This window comes from Carlito syrichta, unplaced genomic scaffold (assembly GCF_000164805.1).
Source record: "Carlito syrichta isolate Samal-C Ts95f unplaced genomic scaffold, Tarsius_syrichta-2.0.1 Scaffold288038, whole genome shotgun sequence".
NCBI lineage: Eukaryota > Metazoa > Chordata > Mammalia > Primates > Tarsiidae > Carlito > Carlito syrichta.
The window spans coordinates 34,755-47,333 of NW_007232134.1; the positions used below are offsets into that span (position 1 = coordinate 34,755).

The following is a 12,579-nucleotide window of genomic DNA, read 5'->3' on the forward strand; positions in this document are numbered from 1 at the left end:
TGACTCAAAAAAAAAAAAAAAAAAAAAATGTAGGAGAGGTCCTTGTTTGGAGAAGAGTATGGCAACATTTCTCAACTAACTCAAATAGTTCAGGAAAAAAATGACTCTTTCTCAAAAAGGTGGGTGAGGAGGACAGAGAGGGAGAGAGGGAGGTGGGGACAAATGCATTAGAATGTTGTCAATTGCAGAATCTTGCAGAGTATGCATGGGAGTTTTTTGTGCTGTTCTGGCGATTTTTTTGTAACTTTGAAATGATTGCAAAATTAAAAACTAACTGAAAGCATACAAAAATAAAGCTTGAGAGAGGAGGTGGTGTGAAGCAAAGTATCAATTGCCAAGAAATGAATGTGCTCAAAAATTCTTTACGGTTAACAAATATTATATATATATATAACTCATGGGATATGAGTTATTTTTATGTACTTATTAAGCAGTAACTAAAAGATAAGAGATGGGCTTATTTTGTATGCAGAAGAAATAAAATTTTCGTATTAAAAATGTATTTGCTCAGAATTAATTTGGCATGATTACTGTAAGGAAAATTTATGTTATAGCAAAATGATACAGGAATCAAAACTGAATGTGAAAATTCTTTTAAATGCCCCAAGTATATTAAAATTATTGGAATAAGTGATGTTTCTAAAACAAAAATCATTTATGCTAAGCAAATATTCTCTTAAAATTAACACCAATTTCTTCAGGGTAGAAAATACTAGCAAATGAAGGACCGGCTACTTCAACTGCAACACTCACATTGAGATGATTTATTAACCAAAATTTAATTCCAAAATAATTGTTGGATAATACAATCCTAACATTTTGAAATATTGAATCAATTTTTAAGATTCCTAGATTAAATATACACTTTGAAAAGTTATTATGAATCTTAACTATTACATCTATAATAATAGACAGTTAAAATTGAATGATGAGTACAAATAAAGAATGGGTTATTTAAGTGGTATCACCGCATATGGAAATAAAAACTTTAAGATGTTTTATAAAATCTAGTGTAAACTTTAAGATACTTTATAAAATCCAGCTGAAGTATTGCATGTATAGTGTATATTTAATAGCTGTATAGATATATTTCTAAATACTTTTGTATTTCTAATATATATTTAACTTTATCATTATCAAAACTGAGAATGCAGCAACTTAAAATTAAAAATTATTTTAATATATGTGCCACCAAAGTGAGCACTCAAAATTAAAAATTATTAAAAACTACTTGACATCTAAGAATGTCACAAGAAAAAAGTCGACATAGAAAAAGAGATGTTGAAAGAGCATACTAAAGTGAGTTATTAGAGAAAAATTGAAACTGTCATGAAAACAAGATGTGTAACTATTCTACAACAAATTATAATAATCTAGTTCCTTTACTAGGATTAAAATTAATTTTTTTTTTACTTGAAGAATTGGTGCTTACTTTTTTTATAATCAGAACAAAGTTGCCAAAAGCTTGGGATGGTAACAGCAGAAATAGCAGAGAACTCTTTTAGTCGAGAAGGGAGACTTGTACAGTAATAATGAGATACCAAGAAAGATGAAGGGAGTCTGAGAATCCCTCTATCATCTGATAATGACCAGAATGACAGGCCTGTCATAGGACCAGGTCAGAAGAGGATAATGTAGTAAACCTTTGTCTTTAGTCACTGTTACAGAGATAAGGAACACTAATGAGAATTGCTAGTTGAAAAAAATAATTATCGTTTATTTCTTTTGTCTCTCACAAAAAATTTATTGAACACTTACAATATGTCAAGCACTGTCTTAGGAATACAGCGTAAGAAATATTTTCTTGTTTTTATGTTCACATAGAATAGATCAGGAAACAGCTGGGAAATAACTAGTTGGAATACTGTGAAATACGTTCTCTAATATACTTCTGTTAAAAGTATAATTGTGGCAGGCCGGGCGTGGTGGCTCACACCTATAATCCCAACACTTTGGGAGGCTGAGGCGAGAAGATTGACTGAGCCCAGGAGTTCAAGACTAGCCTGGGTGTCTTGGCGAGAACTCATCTCTACAATAAATAAAAAAATTACCCAGGCATGGTGGCACGGGCTTATAGTTCCAGCCACTTGGAAGCCTGAGGTGGAAGGATCTCCTGAACCCAGCAGGTCGAGGCTGCAGTGTCCGTGAGCTTGCCACTGCACTCCAGCCTGGGTGACAGAGTAAGGCTCCAACTCAAAAACAACAACAAGAACAACAAACAAAACAAAATTATAAATGTATTGCACACTTGAGATCACCTAACTCTGAACCAGTTTCACAGAGGAAGAGCTATTTGAACTGGATCAGAATGATGGGTAAATGCTACACATAACACGTACAATTGATTGTTGTAAAGGTTCAAGTTAACCATTGGTGAAGCTATTTACAAGGGCATATTGATTAGAAAGTCTCAATCTGCAAGAAACCAAAGCTCACACCCACAATTATTTAAATAACAATGGAATTTATAAACTAGCACAATAGAAATTCTAGAAATAAAGTAGCCTTTATTTCCTTCTACTTTTTTCTGCTCTGCCATCCTCAGTTTTGGCTTCATCTTTGAGTAGGTAACACAATGGATGCAGCAGTTTTAAATATCACATAAAACAGGAAAATGTGCAGAGGAGGAAGAGAGATTGTCTCTCCGTCTGGCTCTCTCATAGGGGTGGGGAATTTTATGGAAGCCTGAAATTTGTCCTTTCTTTCCGTCTCTTGGGCCAACAGAGTTCTAAAATGGACCACAGGATTGATTTCTGAATTAATCTATGATAGGAAAATAGGATCAGCAAAGATAGTTGCACTAATGGGAGACATTACACCACTAGCCTATAGGTATACCCATATATGCTTGCTATCTTTCATGTGTAGTTTGTACACATCTAGAACTTGTAAAGCAAGTACTAATAATTTACTCTATATTTGACCATCACCTCTGAATGCACCTTTGACTGTTGAGGCATTTATTTATTTTTATATTTTATTTTATTTTTTTAAATTGGGGAGTACAATTCAGGGTTAGGTATACAAATATTCATTGTGCAGCTACCCTTGTTGATGAGGTATAAGGTATTTATTTTAAGTATGGGTCTCAGTTTCCTGAAATTGACTCGTGTTTTTGCTTACTTTTTTGCCCTGCAGATAATTTAACAGTCTCACCTATAGATATATCCTGTTATGAGTTTCTCCTTTATATGTTTTCATGAAAAGCAATTCTTTACTCCACTTATTACTTTGTGGTGCCAAAACATCAACTTCTTGTTTGTTTTGTCCACAAAAAGATGGTTTGAATAAATATGTCTCTAAATTGAAGGAATATTTCATACAAATCAGCTAAAAGTATGTATATTCTTCTTCTGGTGCCCGACACAGAGATTTAAACTATTTGCTGCCTTTGTCTTTCTTTTATTTTATTTTATTTTATTTTTAAGTTGAAGTCTCGCTCCATCGCCCAGGCTGGAGTGCAGTGGCACACTCATGGCCACCCAGCGTTGACCTGCTGAGCTCAGGCGATCCTTCCGCCTCAGCCTTCCAAGTAGCCGGAACTACAGATGCATGCTACCACGCCCGGCTAATTTGTTTATTTATTGTAGAGATGAGGTCTCACCAAGTTGCCTGGGCTGGTCTCGAACCCGTGGACTCAGGCAATCCACTCGCCTTGGCTTCCCAAAGTGCTGGGATTACAGGTTGAACCACCAAGACCGGATTGTCATTCTTTCAGAATGCAGATGCCAAACATCATTTTTCTCCATGAAACTTCCCAAAATTTTCCTTCACAATTTTAAGTGGTATCTTTTAACATTAAGATTAGTTTGTATACCTGAAAGATGGATTTTCCAGGCATTAACTCCACTTCGTTTTTAAAGCTTAAATCACCTACCACTATTCAATGATAGCTATCACTTTTCTTCCTAGTCCTCAATTACCCTCGATTAACAACAATGATAATATTAATAATACTCTCTACCTCACCCCAAGAAACTATAGGCATTTCAGTTAGATTAACTAATATCAGTCCAACAACCCTGCAAGAAAGAGAAGAGGAGAGATTATTTTAATGAAGAAGGAGTGTCCAGGCACTGTGACTTGCCTAAACAAAAAACAACTGAGGTGGACGAAGCAAACATTTTCTTGCCTTGGGTGGAAAAACACCCTAGCATTTTTCCCAAATGTGTTCATCAGACATTTGTCAGTTTATTCTTTAGGAATGATTTACTGTTGATTGTTCAAAAGGCTGATCTCCATTGAAAATTGTCTGTATTTGAAAATATCAGGTGACTCTAGGGTGTAAGTCTCTTTGCTAAAAGCTATAATTGTCGGACTTCATTTAATTACATGGAAATTTTCTGTCTCTTAATTTGAAGTTAAATAAAATGAGTCAAATACTGGTGCCCAGACTCTTTAGTTTTGCTGCTACTGCCCATTGGCCATTCCAGAAGTGTCATGTAATGAAGATGCTCTTTACAGTAAGCTACCGATAGCAGTGTAATGCCGTTATTTCTTTGGTTTCCAGTTGTGAAGTGCTTCTTCTGAGTAAGATTTTCAGGATGGTTGAGCCCTTTTTGGGAACCTGGAAGATGGTCTCCAGTGAAAACTTTGAAGACTACATGAAAGAACTGGGTGAGAAATATCATTACAGAATTTGGAAACTGGTGAAAGCATTTTGTGATATGGTTGGATTTGCACTTTACAATTAATTTTCCTACAATTATCTTTCTTTTATGATCTTATGGTATGTTCATATGAGACTAACATAGTTTATGCTCCCACTTTAGCTTTTTAAAATTACTAGCAATAATTGTCTCTTTTTTGGAAGACTAGGTCCACAGACACTTCTTTCCAGTCATAATACAAATATTTAATGCCATTTATCCTTTTTGAAAATTCTTCAGCCTACCTCCAGATAGAGTTTCTCATTGGCTTGCTCATTTCATTTGGATATGTTTTTCCAGCTTCAAATTTATAGACAAGATTCACTACCTTTATTTAAATTTATCAATTAAATCTGCTTGAAATTCAATTGTTGCTTTAAGTTATAACTTTAAAAGAGCAGTAGCATTACACAAAAATTCTAGTAAGTTAGTTTTTAGGGTTCTCATACATGTGAGAGACATTTTAAACACATTATTTGAAAAATTTCAATTTTGATGGGTGAAATAGGACATGATATAGCTCGGAAATATAAATCCTACTTACTTTTTGTCTCTGACTCAAGACGAATAAATTGAGCATTAATTACAATGACTTGGGCCTATAATAACTAAACTCATGTTTCTCACTAACATTGGAAGAACAGCAATTAATATTTTCTATACTTACCTAAGAGAAACCTGCCTTGCAATAGTAAATGGTATACAAAGCCAAGGATTTTCTTGTCTTTTTTTTTTTAACTTGCCTTCAGTGATCAGTGGATGCTTACAACTATTCATTGTGTTTACTCATTCTGGATAATGAGACAACAATCCCTTATCTCCCATAGGAAGTCAATGTGCTTATAAGTGAAATATTTTTCCTCATTTGTTGTCAGTATTAACTTTCTCTTACCTCTTCTTAGAGGTAAGAAGAAACAAATTTTCCTATGTCTTTATGGAATTATAGACTTACTTGTTTTGAATTAAAATTTGGGACCATATAAGATACTTGGGACTTAGGCCAGAATAGCACTTGTTTTGATTTGGAGCTGGGGTCAGTCATGGCACAATGAGGAATAACAGCTTAGCACCTACTAGGTACCAGTAGTACGCCAAGTCTTTTTGTTTAATCTTCTAACACATCTGTAAGGTAAAAACTCTAGTTATCCACACATGACTATTGAGAGAACTGAAGGCGAGAGAAGGTAAACAAAATGGCCAAGCTAGCCAGTGGCCAAGTTGGAGACCAGGTTTTAACCACATCATGCTCCTCTGTGATCCACATGTCTAATACTAGTTTTCTGCAGTGAGATGCATCACATCAGCTCCACAATCTGGAGTCAGCTCTTCTGCCTGCCTACTGCAAGAGTCAAGTCTGACAATGGAAAATCCGCACCCTGAACAATAGACCAGACTCTAAGTCAAACTCCTCCTGTACTGTTGTGACACTCTGTGAGGTGAAGTGCAAACATTCGATCACTTGAAAGGCACCCTACAAATATACATTTTAGACAAAGCACGATCGTTTCAGAGAGTGGATTTAGCTTTTCAAAGTGTCAAATATGATTACTAGGTATACCTTATGATTGGCAGGATCTGGCCCAATCCACATATTACAGATAGCATAAAAGAAGTTACTGAACATTATCCAAAACTTCAATAGGGGAAGTATGTGCTTTTTGAAAATTGATTTCCAAAATGATTGTTAGAACACTTGTTCCTAAATATATTAATAAGGTGTGCTATTTCCTTTGTCTTACAGGAGTGAATTTTGCAGACCGGAACATGGCAGGGTTAGTGAAGCCAACTGTCAGTATTAGTGTCAATGGGAAAATGATGACCATCAGAACAGAAAGTCCTTTCAAGAACATTGAGATGTCCTTTAAGCTGGGAGAAGAATTTGATGAAACCACAGCAGACAACCAGAAAGTAAAGGTCAGAACTAAATCTTCCTGGTGTTTATCAATCAAGAAAAGACTAGAAGGTGGTTAAGCATGGTTTTCTCTGTAACTGATGTATTACCAAGTCAGTCTGGACTTGTTCTGTGAATGTCTGCATTTCACTAAAGTCAATCCTTTTGCTAATGATTTTGATGGTTTAAACAGGGCTGAAAATTTCAAATTGTTTTCACTTTATTTTTCTGATCTTTCTTTGTCACTGTATAAAAAACACATAGAAAGGAAAAATTAAGCACAAATAGCCTAGGTATTGCTTGCTTGGGAGAGAGTACTCATTGAATAATCTCTGAGGACTTCTAGTTTGCCGATATTAAATTAATGACAAGAACTGAAGTGAGGATTTGGAAGAAAAAAATTTTAAAACAGAAATTAAAAATAGTTGTCTGGTCTCGTATAGGTTGGAATGATGTGAATTGTTACTTCTAACTCATTTCTTTATGCATTTGTAGAGCATTATAACATTAGACAGTGGCTCAATGATTCAGGTCCAAAAATGGCTTGATAAAGAGACAACAATCAAAAGAAAAATTGTAGATGGAAAAATGGTAGTGGTAAGTTCTCTCTAAATTAAAATGTTTATATGCTCTTATTTGAATCATGGCTTTTAAGTTATTCAGTTGTTTTTGCACCCTGAATTGAGGGTTAGGTCTGGGGAGAAAAGGGTAGGGCAAGTTTAGCCTGTTATCTACCAACTCTAATAGAGACCTCTTTGTTTTTAGGAATGTACCATGAATAATATTGTCGGCACCAGAGTCTATGAAAAGGTGTGAAGAAAAGGTCCACATCAATGAAAACTTGTTTGCTGACAGGAAACTGATACTTGAAAAAGATATGCCCTCAGGACCAGTGACTCTTTAAAAATGTCTCAATATAAATTTGCTTAATAAAAGCATCAAGTCAAGTGCAGTCTTGGAGCTGTGTGGTAATGAGGGCTAGGGACAACCTGATGACTTGGTGAGGCAAAAAGCTACTTGCCTATGGTGTGATTTTAACAGCGTCAAAGGCCCCTCTGATCTCTGCCCACCTGACTTCAAAAATCCTTGAGTTCCTGCCAAGGAATCCAGTCTGGGGTGATGCATTCTATGAAAGTCATGTGGAAATTCATGTGGCATCAAAGAAGGATATATTCTCCCATTGGAATCCAATTTGGACAGCACAGTTCCAAAAATCAATGTCGCTGAGTTTTTATTTTTGCAGACGTCAGGCCTTGCTTAAAGTAGATAGATTAGATGATGATGAAGATAGATGATAGATAATGAAGATGATAGGTAGATTGATAGATACTCTTTTAGAGTAAATATCAGTTTTCTCAGGGTGTAATAGGAAACAAGTTTTTCTATCTCTTCACAGATTTATAAAAATCACTTGTTCTAAATTAAAATTTGGAGGCATATAGGAAACTTGGGACAGAGAGAGAGAGAGAGAGAACACAAAAGCAGCCTGGATATTATATACTATGGTTGAGTTGTTATGAAAACATATTTAAAGCTGTCATTTTTCTCACTTCTCTATATATCCATTTAAAATAATCAGGCTAGTACATCTGCTACCACTATTTACAACTGAGCCTTTACAGAATGACATTTTATTAAATGCCAATCCTAAATTTCTAAATGCCTAGTAAGATTATAATTGCCAGAACGATACAAAGTCCTTTAATAGTTTCACCAAATGCTGTTGCTAAGAATGGGTACTCTCAGAGCTTAGAATAAAACAGAGTAATGGAGGTAAAATTGATGGGTAAAGCATAAAAAACTGAGGATACTTGTAGTAATGGGAGAAGGGAAAAGAGAAAGAGAGAAATTATGGAAATGATCATATTGTACCTTAAATTGAAACATTGGTCAAAAATAAATCCTAGAGTAATGTTTATTATGCACTAGAATAGAATGTTTATGTAATTTGTCATCCAAACTGGGTAAGAAGTTAAAAGTCAAAAGGCCACTACTAAGAATTATGGCTGGACAGCAGGGGACTGTTCTAGTCAAACTGGGGGTTACGGTCGCTTTAATAAGGGTGGAATTGAGGGATAGTGAGCAACAAGACTAAAGCATAGGGTGAGGCTTTAACTGAATCCTGGTCAAGGAAAGGAACCAGGACTGTCACATTAAACCCTGAAGACTCCTGAGCATTCAGCTGTGCACCAGAAGTGATGGCCTTGGTGCTAGCCACATAGCTGCCAGTTGTGGGCAATGATAGTCATCCTCACAAGACCTATCCTTCTCCTTCCTAAAGGACTCAAGTGTGATCACAATGGAATCATGCTCATGCTCCAGACATGGAAGAGATTTTCAACCCCTGAGGCGATGTCTTGTGCAAAGGCGCACATGAGGCGATGCCTCCTTAATCAGCCTCTGCAAGAGAGCTGGGGATGACAGCTACTTTAGTGGCTCCTCAGAGAAGGAGTCAGAGAGTATTCCACGACCGGCAGGAAGAATAAATTACAAAGCACTAGGCACTTACTCATCTAAATCTTTAGCTTCATGCAGGTGTGATTAAGAAAAGAATAATGCAGTTCTCAATTCTCAAGGCATGATTCAATTCATAAACATTAAACAACTCAAAATACAAAGAACCTGAATGAGAAACTAAACCCTGATGTTAAGTATTTGAGTAGATAGAATGAAACATGTTACTCCCAAGGAGATTGTTTATTCATTCATCCAACAAATTCTTCCTCAGTGATCAGTGTGTCTGACATTGTCTTAAGTGCTAGAAAACAGCAGTGAGTTGGGCATGCCATTCGCAACTGCCTTTCCATGTTTCATTATAGCAAAGGCATCTGGAAACATAAATTCTTTCTTTTTTATTCTCAGTCAAATCATGTTGAAATTTTTTTAAAGTTTATTTAAATTTATACGTATAATCATGAGTCTTTTCGTGATTTGTTTATTTATTTATTTGCTTGTTTGTTTATTTATAGAATCCTGGGATAACATGTATGTGTTATATAGGCATATTGTTATAAAGGTGAGGTTTGGGCTTCTGAAAAGCCTGGCCCTCCCCCCAGCGGTGAGCATTTGTACCTAATGAGTGCTTTTGCATCCCTTATTCCCCCTCCCTCCTTTAGCGATGTCTGGTGTCTGTTCCCATTCTTGTGCCCAAGTGTACTCAGCATTTATTACTTTCTTATGAGTGAGAACATGTGGTATTCAGTTTTCTGTTTCTGTGATAATTCATTTAGGATGATGACCATGTTGCTGTAAATGCCATGATTTTGTTCTTTTTTATGGCTGCATAGTATTCCCTTGTGTATATGTACCACATTTTATTTATTCTGTCCACTGTTGATAGGTACTCGGCTTGGTTTCATGCTTTTACTATTGTGAACAGTGTTACAATAAACATACAAGTGCAGGTATCTTTTGATAGAACGATTTAGGCTCCTCTGAGCATGGTCGCAGAAGTGGGATTGTTGGGTCAAATGGTAGCTATATTTTTGGTTCTTTGAGAAATCTCCAAACTGCTTACCACAGGGGCTGAAGTACCTTACATTCTCAGCAACAGTGTATGAGTGTGCCCTTTTCTCTAAAACCTTGCCAACATCTGTTATTTTTTGACCTTTGAATAATAACCATCCTGATCAGTATGAGATGGTATCCCATTGTAATTTTTATTTGCATTTCTCTGATGGTTAGTGATGGTGAGTGTTTTTCAATATTTGTTGGCTGCTTGTATGTCTTCCTTTGAGAAGTATCTGTACGTGCCCCTTGCTCACTTGTTAATGGGTTTATTTATTAATTTATTTTCCTGTCAACCAATTTGAGTTTCTTACAGATTCTGGATATTAGACCTTTTTTATTAGTGTATAGTTTGAAAATATTTTCTTCTATTTTGTGGGTAGTCTCCTTACTCTTTTGATGGTTTATTTTGCTGTGCAGAAACTTTTTAGCTTGATAACGTCCCACCTGTCAATTTTAATTATTGCTGTATCTGCTTTTGAGAACTTGGACATGATTTTGTTGCCCAGGCCAATGTCCAAGATAAGTTCCCAAATTTTCTTCTAAGATTTTTATCATTTGAGATTTTATGTTTAAGCGCTTGGTCCATTTTGAGTTAATTTTTATATTTGGCAGTAAGTAGAGATCCAGTTTCATTCTTCTGCATATGGTTAGCCAGTTTTCCCAGGATCATTTGTTGAATAGGTTTTCTTTTTCCCAATGTTTATTTTTGTTGGCTTTGTCAAAGATGAGTTGGTTATAGATCTGTGGTTTTATTTCCAGGTTCTCTACCCTGTTCCATTAGTCTATGTGTCTATTTTTGTGTCAGTACCATGCTGTTTTGGTTACTGTAGCCTTGTAGTAAAGTTTGAAGTCAGAGACTGTGATGCCGTCAGCTTTGTTCTTTTTGCTGAGGATTGCTTTCCCTATTCAGGTTCTTTTTTCTTCCATATGAATTGTAGTATTGTCTTTTCTAAGTCTGTGAAAAATGTTGCTGGTAGTTTGATAGGGATTAGATTGAATCTATAGATTGCTTTAGGTAGTATGAACATCTTAACAACATTGATTCTTCCAGTCCACGAGCATGGACTGTTTTTCCATTTCTTTGTGTCATCTTTGATCACATTAAGGAGAGTTTTGTAGTTCTCATTGTAAAAATCGTCCACTTCTTTGGATGTAATCCAAGATATTTGTATGTGTGTATTGTGAATAGGATTGCATAAGAAAGCAACTGATTTTTGAGTATTAATTTTGTATTCTGAGACCTTACTAAAATAATTTATTAGTGCTAGGAGATTTTGGTGAAATCTTTTGGGTTTTCTAGGTATACAATCATATCATCTGTGAAGAGAGATATTTAACTTTCTCTTTTCCTTTTTGGATACATCTAATTTTTTTCTCTGCCCTAATTGTTCTAGCTAGGACTTCCAGTGCTATGTTAAATACGAGTGGTAAATCATTAGTCTTTACCAAGAACTTTCACATAATCAGATTCACATAATGTCTTCTTGTATATCTAACTCATCTTCAAAAGTCATCATGTATCTCTAAGTAAATAATAATATACCATATTTGTCTTGTATAGAAGAAAGATGGTAATGAATTTTTTCATTATAGTGAGTTACTCAATATAAAGTCATTATGTACTTACTTTCCAAGAGGTTTTAAATGAAACAAATGAGAGTATTTATAAGACACACAGGAAAATGTATTTTTTTTTAGTATTTTTTAGCTTGATTTAATGATTTACTACTAAATCATTAAATCCACACTGAAGTAAGAAGTATTAATTATCCAAAGATCAATCATACTAACACTATCATTAATATGTTATCTAAGAATAATACACCAGATTTTAATTTTTGCTATCCAACACTATTTAATAAATCACTGAATAATAACCATTTTCAAAATTCATTTAATTTTTATAACTGATAGCCAATTAATATAATTAATCGATTACTAATTGTATGGTTATTCATGTAGCATCATGTTCCCAGCATAATTAGTTATCGTTAAAATTAAAATTAATTTGTTTTTAACATTCTTAACATTATTTAATTTTCATACCTTTTGCACAAAAATTCAACAAATATAAATGAACAAACTTTTCTTCAGTAGCTGTAAAATAACTGACTATACCAAAGATAGTTACCAAAAGTAAATGAAACATTAGGTTGAAGTATCAGGACATGTCCTGACCTCCAAATTATACACTCTTTTGAGTTCTATCTTGAACATTTAGGGGGAAAATATAGTCTATACATTTTGAAATTTGACATCCAGACCCTGTGTCCTTTTCCAGGTAGATGGGGAGGGACATCTAACCACCAGCCCCACTGGTAAATAGTACTCATCTGTTGCCCTTGAGATGCATGCAGTGAAGAGGAATGGCATTTGAGAACCAGTCAGAACTGGACTTGAATGCTGCTACAGCCATTGGGAGCTACACCAGCACACATGAGTTGCTTAATCACTTTAGTTTTCTCCTTTGCAAAATGAAGACTTATCTATTTCTCAGGGTTGTAGTGAGGGTAAATGAGATACCCCTCA

At 35.1% G+C, this 12,579-nt stretch overlaps 1 protein-coding gene across 1 annotated transcript; it reads left to right on the forward strand.

Annotated features, from left to right (window-relative positions):
* The first annotated feature begins 4,544 nt into the window (after positions 1-4,544).
* On the forward strand, positions 4,545-7,356 carry FABP9 (fatty acid binding protein 9). The gene is made up of 4 exons (XM_008053298.1): positions 4,545-4,617; positions 6,391-6,563; positions 7,036-7,137; positions 7,306-7,356. Exons 1-4 carry the CDS (start codon positions 4,545-4,547, stop codon positions 7,354-7,356), a joined length of 399 nt encoding a protein of 132 aa, XP_008051489.1.
* The last annotated feature ends 5,223 nt before the right edge of the window (positions 7,357-12,579 follow it).